This window comes from Harpia harpyja, chromosome 8 (assembly GCF_026419915.1).
Source record: "Harpia harpyja isolate bHarHar1 chromosome 8, bHarHar1 primary haplotype, whole genome shotgun sequence".
NCBI lineage: Eukaryota > Metazoa > Chordata > Aves > Accipitriformes > Accipitridae > Harpia > Harpia harpyja.
Window position 1 is genome coordinate 28,980,396 of NC_068947.1, and position 21,877 is coordinate 29,002,272.

At 42.0% G+C, this 21,877-nt stretch overlaps 1 protein-coding gene and 1 long non-coding RNA gene across 3 annotated transcripts in view; one reads left to right on the plus strand and one right to left on the minus strand.

The window, feature by feature from the left end:
• CXADR (CXADR Ig-like cell adhesion molecule) overlaps positions 1-19,486 on the minus strand; it is a 37,610-nt gene extending 18,124 nt beyond the window's left edge. For both annotated transcript variants that reach the window (XM_052794476.1, XM_052794475.1), the window contains exons 1-3: positions 19,356-19,486; positions 1,088-1,257; positions 208-412 (exon numbers count right to left, since the gene is read on the minus strand). In XM_052794476.1, coding sequence (XP_052650436.1) covers positions 208-412; positions 1,088-1,257; positions 19,356-19,404 — 424 coding nt within the window. In that variant the 5' untranslated portion in view covers positions 19,405-19,486. The remainder of the gene's footprint in view (positions 1-207; positions 413-1,087; positions 1,258-19,355) is intronic.
• On the plus strand, positions 19,394-21,413 carry LOC128144968 (uncharacterized). The gene is made up of 2 exons (XR_008236277.1): positions 19,394-19,498; positions 20,014-21,413. It is a non-coding gene; the product is annotated as an uncharacterized LOC128144968 (long non-coding RNA).
• The last annotated feature ends 464 nt before the right edge of the window (positions 21,414-21,877 follow it).

Genomic DNA, 21,877 nt, shown 5'->3' on the forward strand with positions numbered 1-21,877 from the left:
ACTTTTAAAAATTGCTCATTATTCTGAATATTATTCCCTTCATCCCCCAGAACAGAATGATGTCCACCCCTCCCAAAGCCTCAATAATGGATGCATCATCATAGATTCAGTATGACTTTGCCCAACAGAAGTTTTAATTTTAGACATCAAAGATAGGATAAACACATTAAAAATGTCACTGAAAATTCAAGCAAAGCATTATCTTACCAAGTACAGTCAACTGTATTTTTTGGCTTTGAACTCCAGGAGCCTTCTTCACTTTGCACTGGTATGTGCCAGTGTCTGCTGACTTTAAATTCAGGATATCCAACGAACCATCACCAGATCTGGGATCAGGATTAGTAAACTGCATCCGCCCAGTCATAGCAGCATAATAATGATTATAAATCCTGTCTACAGCATACATAATTATCTATTAAAAAAAGAAATATGATTCAGAAATCCACTTCACATGTAAACATTCAAAATAATTTGGTACCTTCAGATTCTTGACAGTTTCTTTCTACTGTTTTAAATAATCCCAGAAGTATGACATAGCCAAATATCTCAATCTTCAAAATACCACCACACACAGTACTCTACTGAATACTCCAACCAAACGCCTGCCCAAGTAGCAATATGTCAGCACTGACCTCTAACTGAAAGAAAACTGTTTAAAATTGCTCTAATTTCACCCTGTAAAACCTGTCTACTAAAAGGAGTCATCTCATTGATAAGGCTTTGAAAGAAAGGGAAGAGTTAATAACTAAAAGAATTAGTATCTTTAAAAGTAAATCCTCATAAATCAGTTTTCAATCAGGAAAATAATGCAGGTACAGAAGCATAGTTCGTTTTCTGGAACTGAAACGTATTTGAGAGTTCTTCTTTAAAAGACAAGTTTATAGTGAGAAATTTCTTGACATTTCATACTTAATCTGCTATTCCAAAACTTCCACAATATTTCAGACGACTGGTGCTTCAAAGTAATTTGAGATCACAAGCATCCCAACTTGAAAAGGTAGAAGTTTATAAAAGTCAGTAACAGAGTTCATACATTGACCTACTCAAACAACTGAATTAACACTGTCCAAAAAAAGTCTCTACTTACTATTTGTTCCTTCTTTTGATTATCTGCTGGTATCAATACCCACTCAATATCTAGTGGGCCTTCATCTTCTTCTGAGAGTACAAAAGTACATGGCAACGTAACTTTCTCTCCTTGTGCTTTTTCAAATGTTGAATGCCCAACTGAAGTTATACTTAGGCTTCTTGTTAGACCTATAAAAATATATATTCATGTTTTAAAAACACTTCACATGCATTTGTCATCATAAGCGTTCTATTATATATTAGTATATATTCAAGTCCATCACATACTTTTCCTGTACAGAAATCATGCCATTAGTCAGACTTGTCACCGCTTAAGAGATCCTGTGCAAGTACAGCACTGAACACAATGCAAATTCATGTACTGCTCATTTGGAATCATATCCAACATGCCATTACATCTTTCAAACCATACAATTTTTTTGTACAATTCAAGTCCCATACAAAGCTAAACCAAAAATTTTCAGCAGCAGGTTTTTCAAGTTATTAGATAATCACCTTACCACTACTCCCTCACTGTAAAACAAAAGCATGGAACAGCGATGAAGTCTGCTAAGATGGACAGAATTGTTGTGAAGTCCTGAGTTAGATCAAGTTAAGTTATTCTGCCTTGAGGTATAAGGGCTCTTCTATCTACAGTGAGTAGACAAATGAATCCTTTCCAAAAATCTCAATGAGTTTTTTAGATTCGTTCGCCCTTTCTGCTTGTCTTGCTCCTCAAAAAAGTCTATGAAATCCTTATCTGCATGCCTCTAAGCAAAACACGTTTCCAAACCACAAATTTTCCTCAATTCAGCCCTGAAAAAGGCTCTATGCAGTGACACAAACAGACTTACTCAAAAGGCCCGAAGCAAGATTCCCCCTATTTTACAACAAACATAGGCTTCCCTCATCAAGCATATAGACCCATGCATCACAGTCAGGAAGTGGAAAGCTCCCTTTGCTCGTTATGGAAACAGGTTTGGCATTTGTACATCCACTGTTTTGTCCACCTTGCTGGGTACCATGCTCAGATTTTCACAGGCATTTAATGTGCGTAGGTTGCTGCCTATCATAGCTAGACAGTCACACCGATGTTACCGCAACCACAACAGATGCAAGGGCACAAGAAGAGCGGGCAGTGTGAAGAAGATAGATTGTTTTGGTGCTTCTGTAGAATCATAGCCTCAGATGAAATAAAATTAAAAATTATTATAAACAGTGCATTTGTGCCTTAACTTGCACTTCTGCGCTAGCTCAAGTTATTATCTAACTATTTCTCCATATAGTAGAGAAGCTGTAGTGCATTTCTGCAGTAGATCAGGCTGCAACAGCTATCCTTCTACCTTACTAAAATTCTGCTCTGCATCAAGTCTTTGGATTCTCTTCCTGATGTCAAAACAAAGGGATCTTTAACAGCTATTTAAAAAAACATAAAATCATTCAGAAAGAGAAAGCACCTGACATACTAAATTCCAGACAATAGCCTACAAGAAAAGACCTTCACAATTGTTAATTACAAACATACAGTAACAAATTAGGTAGGATTATTTCTCTTCCTACCATTCATGGTATTACTTTGCATGGTATTACCTTCATTCCAGAAAAAAAAACCAAAAACAAAACCAAAAACCCCCAAGAAACATCAATTTGAAGTACGAAAGAGATTTAGGTGCAATGTTTCTTACCAACCCATGTACATCTTTTTAAAGATAATTCTAACAGGTTCTATCACCTCTTTTTTGACCACAGTAAACATAGCTGAGCAATTAATTCTCTGCTACTAGGTTGAATTGATACTATTTCCTAAATGATACTGATCTCCATGAATACTGGTTGACTTGCCACAGATGCTATCCCCTTCTAAAGGATCCTTTCAGGCTTCCAAGTGTAAAACTAGCCATTCTAAACCTCTTAAGAAGGTCATCTGACTAGTGAAATATATTACAATGTAATCCTTAAGTTTGGTCAGCTTTGCATAAACAAAGGCAATATTACTACTAGCCATCCTCTCTAGAAATGGGTGGTATCAGAGTGCATTCATGTTTCCATAAAGCACAGTAGCAAAGAACACAAATTCCTAATCTGTTTTTCAGTGACTACCATACACTTCTGTTCCCCTCTCCCCCACTGCCTCATTAGGGAACTGTAATACAATATTCTCAAGTTCATCTCCAAATTGCATTTCTGCATTTTCATTTTATTATATTAAAGAAATGAGACGGGATGTCAATATGGGATGATAATGAAATTAATGATGTTACCTCCTTAAAAGCCTCAAATCTAACCCAGGAAATTAAAAGCTTTCATTCTGAAGTAAGAGTTAATCACTGAAACAGTACTTCTGCTCTGTGACAGCATTTCCAATAACAGCTACTTTGCCATGTGAAGTTCCACAACAGATAACCACAGAACACACATTTGCTTTCCCCTCTCCACGAGGGGACCTGCTGAGGATTTCACAAAGTGTTCAGTAATTCGGGTAAGAGGAACACAATGACATCTGCCTCTTCACAGTGGGTAGTGGGTAACAGAATTCATACTTTGGGGATACTACGACACACCTGTACTACTAAAAAGTATAAAACCTCTGATTTACACACAACATGGCCAAAACAAACTGGACAGATGAGTATTCATATGTTGACTTTTGACTAATTTTCTAAACAAACAGGACTTGTACAATCAATGTTTTATTTCTCTCCTTCTTCTACCGTTACTTATTCATCTCTTTGACAATTTCAAACAAATACAAAAGCAGAAATAGCAGTCCAGTGCAACCAGAAGTCCCTGAAGTTATTCATTTGTTCTGACATAGCTAAGAAGCATTAGATTCTTCAACTATCCCTTGCCTCTTCATTGCCAGACAACTCCATGTGAGTATAATTTCAAAGTGGACATTATACAAACTGTTTCTCATTCAAATGGCAGAACACTGAGAAAGGAACACTGGGAATAGGGAAGAAAAATAATGTTAAAAGCTGGAAGTACTACATTTCAGAGACACACTCCTAAGAAACTAGACTCCAATAGTCCTGCCTATGACATGGCAGCTTGCTTAAAGTGCTTTAAAAGCCACAATTAGCAAGCAGTTCAGTGTCAGCTTCTACTCCTGCACTCATTTCTCTGATCCAAAACATATGAAACAACATAGCAGCCATAAACCAAATAAAAGCAGAACCCAACAGCCTAAAGTGACTTGCTGGAAATTTATCCCGCACAGAAGATTGTTACAAAAATTGAAGTGTGAGTACTATGTTCATGCACATTGACTGCACGTAAACATGTCAATGGAAAATGAAGCACATGAACCTCAGGATAGCTCTCAACAATCATTACTGCATGTGAAGCTTGCAGCACAGATTAGCTAATATGAGAGGTACCCAAACATTGGTCTGAGCCTTCTAAGTCTCAGAGGTTTTTCATAAGTCTCAATTCCTTTCTTACTGCACATCTCCCAACACCTCATTTTTATTATACTAGGGCTCCACAGTCTCTTTCTTACGCTAAGAACACAAGCATATAAAGCTTTTTCCACATTCTCCTTTTTTTTTTTGTCAACATCAGAATGACAGGCAGAAGCAGCAAGCATCTCAATTAAGATAGGTGTCAGAGCTGGCTGGGTTTGACCTAAGCATTAGTAATATGAGGGAGTGGCAGGTAATACTAGTTGGAGATTCCCTTCTGCAGAGGAGACACACACAACTGCTGCCAGATATGCTGGTGAAGGAGGTTTGGCCAGAGTCAGCATGTTAGAGAGATTGCCAAGAGTCCTCCGACCTTTGGACTATTAACTATTAAACTACTACCCCTTATTATTATTATTACCACTATTGCCTCCCCCCCCGCCGCCCCCCAACTACTACTATTACCTACTCACACAGGCACCCAGGCTATTAACAAAGGAGACCTGGAGCACATCAAGAGTGACTAGAAAACTCCAGGGGCAAAGAAGGACATGGGACCCCAGGTGACATTTGTTCTCCTTGCTCTTTTGTGTACAGGGGAAAAGGCTTGTGAAGACACATCCTGCAAGTTAACAACTCACCACAGGACTGGCACTGCAGGCAGTGTTTTAATTTTGATGGCCACAAATCGCCCTGAGAAATGAGGGTTGCTAAGTTAGAGATAGGATCCACTTGACAAAGTGGGTTAGGAACATCCTTATCAAAACTGGTAACAAGCACTTTAAATGAGAGGTCTATCAAGGAACAGTGATGGAAATTTGCAGTTAAGGGAGGGAATAGAGATTCAGACATGTTAAGTACACGGGTCAGGTTGGTGGGAGGAAGAGAGGCCTTGGCAAGGATTAAACATGTTGGAAGAGGAACTACGTCAAGTACCTGTACACAGAACTATGACATCAGAGTAACCGAGACACGTGGGATAGCTCACACGACTGGAGCTTTGTCATGGATGCATACAAGCTTTTTAAGAAAGCCAGGAAGGAAAGCACAGCAGGTGAATTGCCCTCTACCTGAAGGAGCAGCTGGAACACAAAACACTGTTCTAGAGGACAGACAACAGGGCTGGTTAAGAGCTTGTGGGCTAGGATTAAAGGAGAGGTCTGTACGGGCCAGTCAAGTTTTTCATCACAGTCAAGTTTGTTACAAATCACCTGATCGGGGTAAGAAAGCAGATGAAGTCTGTTGCAGCAATTCCAGAAGTTCTCTAAAATCACAGAGACTGGTTATGGTGGGATGCTTTAGCCTCCCTGACATCTACTGGAAGGGCAACACAGCAGGACACAAACAATCTAGGAGGCTTCTGGAATATTTCAAGGAAAAAGAGATGCTAAATGGGTCAACCCCTTTGACACTTTCTTGGAATTGCTTTCAACAAAAAAAGGAAGAACGTGCTGGGGATAGGATCAGCAGCAGCCCTGACTGTAGTGACAATGAAATAGCAGAGTTTAAAATCCTGAGAGGAGGGAGGAAGGCACATCCAGTACAGACCCTACACTTCAGAAGGGAAGGCTGACTTATTCAGTAGGTAGAATTCTGTGGGACCCAGTTGCGAAAGGCAAAAGAGCTCAAGGAAGTTGGCGGGTATTTAAGGACAAGTGCTTCTAACCACACAAAAAGTACACCCCAGCACTTGGGAAAACAAGCAGATCAATCAGCAGCTCGGCCTACGGAGGAGGAAGCAAGAACAGTCTACCAAGGGGGGAATACAGAAATACTGCCCAGGCATGCAGTGCCCCTGCTAGGGAAGCATTAAAGTATGTAATTCTTAGTTGCAGCAAACAAATCACTGCAAAGCTTAGACTCAGAAGCATGCAACAGATTCTCAAAAAACTACTGAAAACAATCAACATAGAAGTGCAATTGGTCCAAATGCATGTATATTGTTCTCCAAATATGTTGCAAGGACAACACGTGTCATATGCAGTTGGGCCAAAGAAAAGAATGAACCTTTGTGACTGGGTGAGAAGAGACAAGTACCATACTTTGATAAAGAATAATCAGTATTATCCCTTATAAAAGTTTATATCTGAAGAAGGTAAGAGCTCAACACACATTTTGGTTTCTAAGCATTCAGATTTAAGTTTCTTAATGTGGAATAAAATACTCTTTCTCTGGGAAACTGACCCTAAAGAGCATTGCAAACTATATCTGCATGACTGAACAAGTTTTTTTGCATGATTTCTGAAGGGGTGCGAACCAGTATACCATCTTTTGAGAAACTGTATTTCCTTTTGAATATCTGGACATACCTTCAAATACCACTCAAGTAGAACACAGCTTAGCGAACTACGTTAATATTTTTAAGAATAATCTAGGGGAAATGAAATGTTTGATAGAATTTGATGGAAACTGTTTTCTACTATAAAAAGAATCTTCTACACAGAAAGCAGACAAAAAATTAAAACGGAGCAAAGCTTTCTCCATTTCAACACAGATACAAGCAGAGTTGTGATATACACTAACAAGTAACAGAAAGCAAAATTTTCATTAGATTAATTACTTATGCACTTAGTATTTTCCTATTTTAAATGAAAAAGGTTCAGGATACACTGAAATTCTGGACTGCTGGCTTACACAAATTTAAGTGTAAATTTAAACTTGGCATGAATGTTTCTGGCATCAGATAGCGCTACATTACAGAAGTGTTAGGTAACCCAATAGACACAGTCATTCCCTAAATGGGTAACACAGGGGAGGAATACAAACAGCTAGAACAGCAAAGTATGGCAGCTAACATACACCGAGGGTCAGGAGTAGGGGATATGTACCATGAAGGCGGGACTGCTGCCAGGTTCAAACTGAAGTCTGAAATGGCAATCACTAAGGAGCACAACTGCAAAGAAGCACAGACTGCTTCTATATGGGTAAGAGTTGAGTTCAGAGATGTTGCTGTACTTAAAGCCATACGTGATCTATCCTCAATCTGCATTTGCACAGTACCTCAACTTTACCAGCAGGCTCTCCAAAAACCATCCTGTTTGCCAATACCTCCTTGTAAACAAGGAATGCCTGCAAGTACATAAATGCTTTTCTTCACAGAATGAGGCCTTAAGAAGTAACAATGACAGCCAGAAATGCACGTTAATGCTTTGAGATATGAGCTGTAAAATTCACTTGAGACAATTCAGCTTAAACTCCTTTCAAATACAGATTATAGACGTCTCTGTGATCAAATCTTTTCACTTGACAGACTTCAGTCTCAAGAACCACCTCCCCACCATCCCCATTTTACTTCTGAATATGCCTCTCATCCACAGTTCATCTCCTGCTTTTTATTATAAAGCAAAGTTCCCCAACTCTCCCCTTTCCCACCTCCACTCAGACAGAATTTCTACGTCTTATTTCAAAACCACATTTCTGAAATAAGGCCCTGCAGAACTGAGGGAGTCAACTTAAATTTACACCCTTGGCAAGTAAGGAATACACACCAAGGTAGGTACACACTGAGGAGTGCCTAGCCAAGGGAGACTTCCCAGTGTTTACCGGCACAATCTAAGACAAACATAAGTCTCCTTCATGGCTGAAATCGCCACAAGAAGCCACCATCTCACAATCTTCTCCTGCTTCCTCACTACACAAAACTTCAGCATCCCTCAAGTGATGCCAAAACAAGCCTCTGCAAGGCAGGGTGCTGCTAATGAAGTAACCAGATTAAAAGTTGCCTTCGCAAAGATAAAGGGAAGAGAATATTAGACATTACTCATTTTGGTGATTTTTACAGCATCCAGGAGCTCAGTCACATCAGCACAGCCAAGACGGCCACAAGCTGCAGAGTTTCCTTATGCTCTATTGCCACAGTTTATTGTAACTGACTGCACCACAAACTGAATCCTAGCCTTACCAGCAAGACCCCCCAAAAGCCAAAAAAGCCTAGCTTCAGATTTGGGTTCTCACGGTTTCCAGTATCTCAGCTCCCACAGCAAGAGCAAGGCCCCATTACACTCATAGCCTTCAGGAACTTGGACCCAAAATGCTATGAAGCTCTGATGCATCTAACTTTCCACATGTCATAAGCCCTACAACTTCTGGCAAGCATCACCATACCGCAAAAGATCCTGAAAACATGGTGTCCCTGGTCCTGATGAGGTCTAACACAGATTAAGGCAGAGTTAACCCCACTTCAGTTTCTGTAGAAGTTCTATCAGGAATTCAGGCTGAGCAACTTGGGCGGACAGAGAGCAAAGGGAAGAGAGTCAATTCCAGTTTTTCAACCAGCTCATCATACTTACTTTCTCAAGTTCACTGTTTTTCCATGGGACACGTGACATGGAACAACATACAGAAAGGTCACTGAAGAGTCGTCTTTAACTTAGTAAACATTGAAGGAACAATGGCAACACAGAAGAAAAGCAGAAGTTTAATAGGATAAAAAAATTGTCTTCTCTTTAGAAAGCAAATTCAACACATCTGTGGACTTTTGAGGTGAGAATGAAACTCTTAAATTGTCTTTTACAGCCAAAGTACACAGATACTCTCATCAAATGTTTCAGGACAGAATAAAAAATACCTATTAGCTCAATACACGTCCTATTACTTTAGTCAGGCACCTAGGCACCGAAGAACGCTTAACATTCACAGCAACCTCACCTGAGGTAAGAATAAACAAGAGACGAGGGAAAGGAACAGGCAAGCAACAGGCAATGAACTTCCAAAAGCCAGATAATCATGCAGCAGTGAATAAAACAAGAAAAGAAAAAACAGCACAGCGTTACTGCACCTGAATCTATAGTGGATATGCATGCAAAGAGCAGGTTCGGTTTTAGTATGTAATAATTGCAAAACTCTGCAGAGAATTCAGATTTTTAGGATAATCCACTGCTGATAAAGGCAAATTGCAAAGCTTTTTCTGACAAAGTACTGTCCTGCTAGTACCAAAAAGCATTAAAGAATTAATGTTTAATATGCTCCACAGACCACATTTTTCCCATGCTTGACACTGTGGTAATCATACAATGCTACAATACAAATTTCATAGAAAAGCACAGTTCACAGTAAGTAGTAAAATATCCACACACCATCTTAGCAAAAGCATCAAGCACTTCTAAACCTAACATTTCCAAAGCTATTCACATTAACATACTACATATCCCTCTACTTAAACCTCAAAAAGGCCCAATCCAAAAAGGTTAAAGAGAAGATAAAAACTTGCCTCTGTACTAGCCTAAATCCACTAGGCAGAACACTGATTAATCCCTGGAGAGATTGAACATTCAGACAAAAGATGTTCACACCTGCATTTCCTACCTCCCAGGATAGTGCTCTCTAAGCTAATCAGAGTCACAGATCTTAGTGAAGCCCTTCTACTGTGCAGAAAAGATGCAGTTTATGGAGCCAGAGAAAGTAAAAGACAACCCAGGAATAAAAGCAGTCACCTAGAAAAAAAAGACATTTGGCTCCTAGTCCTTGCTCCAAGCACTGTCTCCTGCTTCCTAGTCCATGTAGTCCCAGACTAAATATAAAAATAGTTCAGGAAACTAAATCCACAAAGCAATTTCTGAAGAAATTCTGAAGCCTGAGTTTTATATGGAAACTCAGTGTTAGTAGAGGCAGGATCTTAAACCCCTCTCTTTCACATTTCATCTCAGCTGCCTTACCAATAGCATGATGAAGCTGAGTGACGAAACTCCCAGAGCTCTGGTCTGGTTAAGTTTCCAGGACACTTTTTCCACAGGTGATGCAACTAAAAGACTTATGTGCATGGAGAAAGGTTCTGCCATAAGCTACAAAGAGAAGACTGATGAAACAGCAGGAGCACTTAAAGCAAAATACAGAAAAAAACCTGCATGTCAGAATAAGCCTGGCAAAGTTCTACCACTTGGATAGTCAACTCTGCTGCTGGATCTCAAAACAATGCGCTTTTATTTCCAAACTTCACTTCCTTTGAGCAACAGGGCTGGGGGGAAGCACCACTCTTCTGAGGCACATTTACTGGGCAAAGTCTCCCAGTTGTACTTACCCTTAAAGTAACCAGAGAGACATTACTTCTTCAAATCACGGATTTACTTTCTCCCTGCCTATTTCTGACTTTTCTTTTTTCATCTGCTTCCACAATTAGAGAGGACTCCACTACTAAGTCTTATATTCCTTTCTACTGTCAGATCCCCAGACTCACAAAAGAAACATGGTCTTCAGCAACCACTGAAATCTGACCAGTTCCAAAAATGGAAGTTACGCCACTCTAAGCTCACAATTTCTGCAGAACAGCTTAAAAAGACCTATTCCCCTTAGGAATACCACAAACACCACCTTAAGGTGATCTGCTTTGAACAGAAGCCAAAGCTGAAGCAATCCTGCATTGGTCTAGCCTGAAAAATCTGACAAAATACATCAATTCAACAATAACTGTTAAGTTATGAGTATCTACCAGAGTTCACCTGAATCCACAAATCCTCTCAAATCACAGGAAAAAAAAACCAACCAAAAAACCTAAAACAACAGGAAACCTGCTAAGCATACTTCTTCAAAGACAGAAAAAAAAAATGCTCTTTCAGTCTGGATGTCCTCAGACAGCATTAAACAAATAACTACCTCTAATTCATGTAGTGTTGCATACCCATGCCCCAGTTCAAAACGTACCGCACAATTAAGTTAGAATCTAACAAAAAAATTCCTAAGACTCATATAAACAGAAGTACAAATAACCTCAACCCTGAAAATACATAGCATGAATGAACTTAATTTCATTCACAGTCGCGATTCACTGAGATCAGCTAGAATAGTTATGCATCTAAGAAAACCTACAAATCACTGGCTAAAGCTTTACTGATCTTTTATTCCCCCCCCCGTAACTTTCACTTTTTCCCTGACATCCCCTTTGCTTTCAGATTCTATCCAACATCCCTTTCCTTTTACAACTGTCCTTGTGCTCCTTACTTGTTCAGCACATTCTTGAAGCTTTTTTGTTGCTAAACCCAAGTCACCAGCCGAGTATCCTAGCAACTGCAGCAGTTGATGACCTTACTCGAGAGGGACCTGCTCATCAAGTTGAGAGGGAACATTTGTATCTCATTACTGAAGGAAAGGATATGCTTTTGGAGAAGGGCAGCATAAAGGGGGAGGGGATATTGTAATGCAAACTGGGATTAAGATTAATTTTAAGCACCAGACTACTGTAGATGTTTAGCCCAACATCTACAGAAGATCACCGTGAGTTCTGAGTTTTAACGCTTGGTCACATTTAAATGATCCGGCATGACCTAATTCAACCTGCAATATTAAGGGAATGACAACTAGAACAGTTTGGACTTGCAGAGGTCCTGCCTTCTCGTCCTCAGGTTTGATCCCATCACCTCCCTTCACACCAGTATAACACTTCATACAAAAAGGCAGAAAGCCAGAATGAAGAGTTGAGTCCACTAAAAACTGTCACTGCACGAGAAGTTTTGCTTTTTCTCTCCTGGTGGGGTTCTCCAAACGTGGGTCCCCCAAGCACAAGCTACGTGGTGGGAGCAGGAGGCCAGAAACAAGAAAAGCTGTGAGGCTGCCCTAGCCTCGATAAGGGCATGCTTACATTGCCAGGGAGTCCCACCCACAGACAGCAATTTCACCTCACACCTACACCAGCCACGCTGCTGCCAGCTCCCACAGCGAGCAGCGCTGCGCAGCCACAAAGTGGTTTGAACTGGTGAACTCGCCCAATAGGAAAACAACCTACTCCAAAAAAACAAGTTCTCTTTTGTATCAGCTGAAGGGACTCACGCAGCAGCTGCATGACGCTGCTCTGACGTGAGGAGGGAAGAAGGAACCCGACACCATCGCTGGAAGTAGGAACAACCTTGACGGACACATGAAGTTACACCAGAGGTAACCGCATCACATCTGTAATGCGGCTAGGTGTAACGTGAAACTGTACCTTCAGACTGCACTTAAGAGCCATTAAAGAACCATCTAGAATAGTATTAAGAAGCGTAAAATGAAATGAGGGCCAACCATTACAAAGACTTTTTTTCAGCCACAGCAAAAAAAAAAAAAAAAAAATCAGAACCCAAATCCTGACAACTTACACAAAAGCCTGCCTCTTCTCTACCATGTCTACATCAACTGCACAGGTTGTTTTTGCTTTTAGCCCTGCAAGCCACTTATTTTTCAGTTATAAACTGATATTGAAGGTTTATACAGTCACTAAGCAATCAAGACACATGATTCGATTTTTTTTTTTCCTGCCACTTTGATAGCATTTAAAAGGAAACTGAATGAAGCAGCTCTTTTGCAGTGTGAATGCATTAGGCACATCTGTCAGTCAATGCATCAGGGAGTTAAGTACAATTAAACACTTAACTGAGCAGCCATATTATTTTCACTTGAGTAAAGGGGTTTTGGCTCTTCCAAGCTACTGAACAAGCAATGCTTTTTCCTAGCACATGCAAGTTTTGCATTAAGATTGAAAAATATTTCATTCAGTAGTGCAGGGTTGGGTTTTTTGGTCTTGGGTTGTTTTGGTGTTGCTGGTGGTTGTTGGTGGGGTTTTTTTTTTAAATAAAAAGGTGAAGCATCACAATGACGGAAACAAGTGGCTGTCTGCCCACTTTTGCTTCCCTCTCTGCCCCCCACCACGTAAGAAACAGCCAGAAAGGAATAAGCTCAAAGAATTAGGATACCCACCCTAAATAGCCACAAAGTTTACTAGCCATTTAAAAATGTAGGGAGGCTTTAAAATATATATGCACACACATTATTTTTACATGCCTTAAAACAACTGAGATGAAACATTCCTTGTAGCTTATGCTGTTATTACATCTAAAAGGAAGAACTGAAAATGCAGGCTCAGTGAATATATGAAATTTTAATTCCCTATACAAACTTACTCTGCTCAAGTTAGAAGAGTTGTCAATTTATGAAATTCTCATCCTTCCTTCTACACACACCAAATATTTCTTGTTGATTAATCATCTTTCAACATACTAAGCGTAAGTTTTAGCTATAGGGCATGAAAAACATCACCTATTAAAAAAAGGTAGCAGCAAGTGGAACTGCAAAACTTGTGACCATCAAGTACCTCAGATGCTTCTTAACAGTAGCTAAAGGACATCACAGGACTGGTGAATGGCTCCAGCCTACAGCCAACAAAGCTCCAAATCTTGCCTCTCTATCACATTACAAGTTTTGAATATATGATCCAAAAAATAAGTGACATTAAAAAAAAAAAGAATCGATAGTAATGTACTCCAGTCACGTGGGTTTGAGGTTCCAGCTGACTCCCTTTTGTTATAACTCAGACTTGATCTCATTGAGTTGGATCAGGAAAAGGAAGGCAGAAAACTGACCTTACAAAAATTTAGTATTTTTCTGACTTTGAAACTCCCTGAACTGTCTTGCCACAGAGCCAGATGAATGCCAAGTACAACATGAAATGGGATGCAAAAATAATCTTGGAGGTAACATCCAGCCATTGATTGCCTGATGTAGCGATGTAGTCAGACTCCCCAACTAAGCTCCCCCCAGGCCAAGTTTATACAGCCATTTCTCTCCTATGGGAGAATATTGATCAAGCAGAATGGGTTTTCCTTCTAATGCTCTTCTGCCACCCTTCTTGTCACTCATTCCTGCTCTGTACCAGGACAAGTTGTCAGCAAAACTCTTTCTTGTTTCAAATCATGCAATCTAACCAGTTAAAAAAAATAACAAAAGTTTTAAGCAGCCTTAGCTCAGACCCATTCACCACCCACTGACACAATCAAGGCAGTTGTGCAGTAAAGGAAATGACCAGCAAGGGTGCAGGGGCTGCTGATGTTCAAGCTGCTACTGAAACATGCTTCCACAGAACTATAGCTTCACTGCCACTTACTTCCATGGCAACAGGCTGAAGTGGCTCTTCTTATAACCATCCCCTGAAAGATGCAAACTAGTAAAAAGAGGAATTCACTAAAAAGGAAGAAAGAAAGAAAAAAAAAAAGCAACTAAATTGATGTAATGGGAGGTGGTGGGGGCATTCTTACAGGCTGGTGAGCCACAAAATTTGTTGAAATTTCTCCATATTTATAATGTTTCACACAGCACCTAAAAGCTCCACGAAATGAACCAGAAGTTGCAACAAGAGCAAAAAGAGAATCCCTGCCATTAAGAGCTTATGAATGCATGCAATCAACAAATGATTAAATTAGTTAGGAAGTATGATGAAACAATACTGGCCCCAAAACCAAGTTACCTAGTCTGTACAAATCTCTGTGGGCACTGTGGCAAATGAGTTTTAAAACGCTCCAATACTGAGGCAGATTCAAAGACATTTACAAGGAACTTCTTGAAGCATGAATGGAATCAGTAGCAAAGCATACAAGTGCTCATATGAAAATGTATTTTTTATAAAGCAGCAATAGAAGCTAAACCAGCCATTTAGAAGTGGCAGTTTCATCTCTGTATTAAGCAGACTTGGCTTTGCAAGAGGCTGTGACAAGCACTGGAAGTGAAGAAAGGCAGGCAGCTGAACTTTGAGGCAACACCGGGGAAGCCAGTATGGTGGGGTGCAGTCAGAGGAGACCAAAGTGACAGCTATAATAATCTCTGCAGTGGCATTCTGAATGCATTAAATACCTTCTAATAAACACAGATTAGTTAAGGCAGAATTACTAATTCAAATCTCATGGTCAATGTCACAGCAGTAACTAGTTGACTAAGTCATCTCTGGTTAAAGTTTTTCATACTTCTCAAAACACTAAGGTCCGGGAAACCTAGGAAAGGAGTCCTGAACTTCAGGTAACTTTTCATGTCAACAGGCACTTAAGAAGAACTTGAACCCTGCAACTTGTTACAATTACTCCGCAATGGATGAAGCATACCAGGATTAGCGATTAAGAGACTGGGATAGGAACTATCATTTAACTCCTGTGGTAGTCAAATTTATCCTAATTTAAGATCCTGTTGCATGCATAAAAACCTGAACAGGCTTAAGTTCCTTATTATACGTATTTGACAAAGTGCACTAGCCACCAAATGCTGACTTACCACATATGCATTAGGTTCTGCTCCTGCATGCATATTATTGGAAATACTTTTGCAAGTTTAATGAAAGGGCAATAACCACAGACTTTTCTCAAAGCTTACCTGAACTTTATTTTTATTTAAAAGCTCAATATTCTAATAATAAAGCATCCCACATTGCAGAATTTCAGTATAGTACAAAAGTACCTCCTACTACTATTGAAAAAAAAAAAAAACCCCACACAACAACAAAAAAACACTGCCACAAGAGCAACAATAAGAGATATCATTACAGACTAAAGAAATTCCTGCCTAGTTGTTTGCCTTAAAACTCTACTCAAACCCTTATCCTCAATTTGAGCATTTGGGTGCACAGCATTACTATTTTGTATAACATACCTTCTAAAGGCTAAATGGATCACCGCATATGTAATCACTTTTTTATACCCATACAAAGATAGATACTAATCTGGCTATGTTAACATTTCATAGTTATTGAAAATTTGTGTTCTGCCATCACGCATTTTTAGAAGTTTAACAGCCAGAGGTCACTATCTTATTTGTTAAATGAGGATCACAAGTTAGGCACCTATATTTATTCTCAGTCTCCTAAAACCCTACATAAACTTGAATTTGTTCCAAACGGAATGAGATGATTTCCCTAACACTGTATAGCCAGGAGAAGGTTACCAGTATGTACACAGTCCCCCTGAAGTCACAGCACAGGCAAACATGTGCTCGGTGCCATGGACAATGAGAAACAATAGACTTTCTTTATATTAGCTCTTGAGATGACCACGCATTCTGGAAAGCTTAGAATTAATCAAAAAACCCACATACACCAGTTTACACATCTGTAAGACCTAACAAAATGAACAGCCAGCACTTAACATCATGACTGAGCTTTCCTCTTCAAACCAGAATTCTGTATTGCCCTTTGGAAAACAGTTTAATATCAGTTATCTGAATAAAATATTTCAAGATCTGAAGAGGTACATAATTTCTATTACCCTAGTCCAGGATTTGTTGATGCCAGCTAAGTTAAACAGAATTTGCACATTTTGGGAATCCCCAACTACTTAAAATGACTGGTCATGCGCAACTACAATACATCCCAACAGACCCTTCAAATGGCCATCAAGTTCTCCCTCACCACAGACTCGGAGTGCCTTTTTAGACAGAGAAGAATTAGTACAATTAGAAGAGCTGTTACGAGTGCAGAAATAGCCATCCAAATGTAAATTCATACCACAAGTCTGCAGACAGCAGAAGATTTAATTTCACTACACCAACTTGTTTTGTGGCCATCTTCCAAAAGTACCAATGCGAGGAGAAACTGCCACAAGTTATTTATCAGTTGCACAGTCATGTAATACCAAGGCAGCCACTAGAATTAATTCATTAGTAATTACAAAGATAAAACAGAAAAGAAACATTCTCCCCTAGTACCCTGAAATGCTCAAGGACTAACTCTTCCCTTCCTGCATGGGAAAGGGAAGTTCCCAATTTATTTATGACTGTGAAATTGACCTTAACAGAGGGATTAAACCCCTGAGCAGGGTTCAGGGACAGCTTAAATCCAAACACTTTCCTATTTCAACACAATGTTATAGCCCCATTGCCTGCTGAGGGTGTATTTTGTACAGTCAAGATAAGCCTTCTTATTTATACAAAACCAGTTATTTTGAATCCTCTACTTTTAGTGATAGTGAAACAAGGAAAATGAGGCTTGGGGGGGCGGGGGGGGGCGAAGCTGTGAAAATAGCACATAGTGCAAGTCTTAAAACAACACAACAAATTATTCCAGCACCACAAACCCAAGTAAATACTTCAGCACCTAGACAATTCTCCACTGCCAACAGCTTTCACTCAACTGCACAAAAATTAGCTTCCTGTAAGTTTGGTCCACATGGAGAACAGCAACTTACACACATCCATTCCCTCAGTGAAGGAAGTAATGTCTATCTGGAACACAGACCCAGAAATACTAACTCAATCTGATGGGGGAAAAACCACAAGCAAGCTCAGAGGATGTATCAACTCCTATGATACATAGATTATTAAATTATTTCCTTCAGAGGACTGTGTCAGGGTACAGTCACCCAAATAACCGTCCAAAAGCTATTCCTAATCAAAACACAAATATATTACTTTCTTTATGAAGTCATCCAATTTCACAGTGAAGTCTGAAGACACCTGTATACTTCAGTAGAGCTAAAGTGTAAAATTTTGTTCTGGTTTTACATTTCCTCATACATTAATTATTCCTAGCTTTATAGTATCACAGCCTTTTATATCCCAGCTCATTTGCAGTACATATAATAATTCTACTCACAACAAACTTTAGTTACATGAAGCATTTAAATATAAATCTTAATCACTAAGCCTGTCAACTAAATACTAGTAACCCATAGTTCTTAAACAGCATCTATCTTGTTTCTAACTCTGCTTAAAGAAACAGAGTTAAAGCAGAACTGTGATAGCCTTTCATGCAGGAGATCAGAGCTTATCATTCCACTAGAGAGAGAGTTTTGATCCCATGAGTAATTTCCCAAAACAGCAGTGACATCAACAAAGGCATTAAAGTTTCAACAGGAAACAAAAACTGGCCTCCTGACACCACTGATACACATTTTACTGTGAACCTGAACCTCCATAGGTGTTTAGTCATCTTTTGTAGTTACACATAAGTTTGGGTCAACTCTAGTGGAAACTTACTTTTTTTTAAAGATAAGTTTAGGAAATGTTAATATGGCACTCCAAGTAAGTTCATTACAGGAACTTAGTAACACCTAATAACGTTTGAGATGAAAAACATTTGTCTACTTTTTCGTAGCCCAGGCATGTTTGGTTTGCTTCTGGTTTGTTTGTTGGGGGGGGTGGGGTGGGGGGTTTGTTGTTGTTCGAGAACATCTATTCCTTCGTTTTCTCTCGGCAAGAAAAACAAAGGAGTTTAGATCCATCTAATTCAGCTCCTTTCCCCCACCCTCAAATTCTCTCATGTCTTCTCCACAGAGTTCAATTATGGCCATCGAGTCTGGGACAACTGGGTTGCCAGGGCTCTCGAAGCCACCCGCCCCTTTCCACCCTGTCACAACAAGACCAGCCTTCAAGTTAGATCCAGATACTAAAGAGGCATTCCTCGTGCGCGGTCGGGGTTTGGGTTTTGCATCTGATTTTTTCGCTCTTTCCACTTCGGTTTTCACGCGTGGCGCTTATTCAGCCGCACGCCCGCTGCGGAAGCCGCTCCGGCCGTCGTCCCTGCCCCGCCGCGGGCCGCCCGCCCCGCCGGGCCGGCGCGCATCCAGAGGCGAGACGCCGGGAGCGGCACCGGGCGGGCACCGTCCCGCCGCCGGGGGCCGCGCGGAAAGCCCGGCACGCACAGACCCCGGCACGCACAGACCCCGCCATCGCCGCCGCCTGAGAAAAGAGGCACGCCACCGGAGCCCGCAGCGGGGCGGGTCGCCCCCCGCCACGCCGAGGGCTGCCCGGGAGGGAGGCGGGCGGGGGCGGAAAGCGACAAACCGCGGCAGCGGCGCTGGCCGCCCCGCCGGCGGGTGGCGAACAAAGCCCAGGTCGGCCCCGCGGCGCGCCCCAGCCGCCAGCGCCCGCCCGGGCACCGCGCCTCAGGCGCCGCTCGCCACCCGGCCGCAGGCGGGCAGGGGCCGGGCGGCGACGCCCGCCCGGGAGAGGGGCTGGCGGAGACGAAGCCCCGCGCCCAGCCGCCTCCCCGCCTCACACACACGCACGCCGAGGCGGAGGCGCGGCGGGGCAGGCGCCCCCCGGTCACCCGGGGAGAAGCCGGGCGGGCAGCAGCGCCCCGCCGCCCTTTCTCCCAACCCGACAGAGCCACCGCCGCCGGTCCGGTCCGGTCCGGTCCCCTCCCCTCCACCTGCGCCCGGCGCCCACCTGCGGAGCAGAGCAGCACGAGGGACAGCAGCGGCAGCGGCGGCTCCATGGCGCGGCGCGAGCGGGACACACCCGGCACCGGCGGCTCCGTCCCCGCGACTCCCGGCGGGCACCTCGCCCGCCCCACGCGCACCGCCCAGCAGGTGAATCAGTGCGTCCCGTCACTTCCGGCCGCTACCCGCCCCGCTGCCTCCCCCCCCCCCCCCCCCGGCCGCTCGGCGGCGCCCGCCCCCGGCAGCGGCACCTGCTGCCGCCGCCCCCCGCCCGCCCGGGGCCGGCGCGGAGCCCCCGGCGCGGCAACACGTGCCCGCGCCCCTCGGCGAGGGGCAGTCCCCGCCGGCCGGGGCTCTCCGCGCCTCGCCCGCAGACCGGGCTCACCGGCGCCGGAGCCCGCCCCGCCGCGCGGGCCGCCCGGCAGGAGACACGGGGCGGCGCGTTGGCCCAAGCGGCCAGAAGCCCGCCCGCGGTAGCTGAAGTGACGGCCGGGGTGCTGAGAGCGCGGGGCGGGCGGGCCGCGGTGGCGGGCCCCGCCGTGAACGCCGGGCACCGCTCCCGTCGGTGGTTTTGGCCCTCGCCATTGCTGCGAGCACCAAAAAGACGGGTCTTGGTCCGTCCCCATGGCAACGCCGTTGTAAGGTCTTGTGCTTTTCTTACACAGAGCATAGGTCTTCTGACTGAAAGATCTGGAATTGAAGAAAACGAGCAAGACAAAAGGAAGATCAGACCGTCTGCGAAAGGGTACAATCAGACTTTCTTCCATAGCGCGACACAGCTGCACGACACCCAAAATGGCAGCCCCAGCCGGTTCCAGAAAAACACGGTTTGTGCTCCACATACAGCAAAACCATCAGTTACATTTATCAGAAGATAAAGCAGACGTGACGAGGCTTATTCTCCATAGTTGAGTGCGTTCTATGAATTTATTGCTATGCGTGTTTTGCTATATACTGCAGTAGCAAAGCTGTTAACTGACGCAAATGTGTTTCGGTCCCTGTGGTTTATTCTTGTAAAGGGGGAAGTTGTATTGGCACTATCTCCTTTGTTACATCCACAGCTCTGTCTATATTAAGAAAGCACCCCCATAACCAAATATTTACACAAATGCAAAAGCTATGTAGTCCAGATTTTGCAGTCCAGACAAGTTTTGAAAGGGATCGTATTACTGTTCGTTATTTTTCTTTGATGTTCATAATAAATAAAGTTCAAATACATTTGTATACAATTATGCTCTGTATGTACGAGATGAGAGTTTAAAAAAAAGTTCTTTCTGGCCTTGTTGAAGACATTAGATAAATGGGTGACTACTCATAAGGATATTTTCCCAAACAGTTAGCTAAAAAGGAGGTGTTACGCCTTTCATTTAGTGAAGGATTCCTAGTGATGAAATCAGCAGTGTCTCCATTTCTGCTGGAATTATGAATATATGAATGTACACTGACGTCTTTCAAAATGGTTGGTTACTCTAAGTAAAGCAGCAGCTTTTACCTGCTAGCTCCGAATTAGTTTTTTGATAAGGAGGGTAAATGCATTGTCATTTTCCATGACGGTTCAGATAAGTACCGCTTACATCTTGTAAGGACATGACCATTCACAGTGTCTGTTAGATTCGTTTTAAAAACAAATCTACCCAATAAGATGCTGGATACTATATGTAAAGCATGGAATTTTAAATCAGGAGATTACAAGCATTTTATTTAATGACAGAACAGAACTGTCGTTCCCTTCTATGAAGAAAGAAAATATCATTCATGTAATATGAAGCTAAAGGAACCAGAACCTCAAAGTAGGGATATTAAGATTTTGGGTTCTTCTGTTGTTTTATATGTGCTTTAAAGGGTAATCTGACTCGAGTATCCTAGGCTGACTGGATGAGTGAGGTTTTTTGCTGTACATCCACTTGTGTCAACACAGAAATTATATACCATGGGAAGTATAATGAGGCAATCACAGTCATTACAGAAAGAGAAAATGATTTGTCATTAGAATGGAGATGCTTACCCTTCTGTGAAATAAATCCTAGCTAGTAATTAAAATAAATACTGTACTGCATTTAGAAAACAGGAGGTCCACACTTTGTCTAGCTGAGACAGACCTATTCCTGGTCTCATTTAAATCAAAAGCAACACTGGTACAGTCATGTTCACACTCCTGAAAATTAAGAGTACATCAGAGTACAATGTTTAAATAATAATTATTTTTAAAAAGAAAAAAAAAATACAACGCTTCCCCACTGCAAACATTGGTCCGGCTAATAAGGCATAAAGCTACCAGATTTATTAGAGGATGTGACATTCTGTAGATTTTGAGTGGCCTATACTTCCTGGAACACTAAACACAATGAGGGAAAAAGATAACTCTGAAAATGACCACTCACAGAGGAAAAGGTCGGGTTCAAAAGTTTTGGAACAGATTTCTACTAGTGCCAACATTTTGGATCAAGCCCAAAAGAGGCTCCAAGGTGAAGGCAGAATCCAGTCAACAAGAGATATCCACTGGAGCAGAGGCCTGCAGTCTGGACCCAC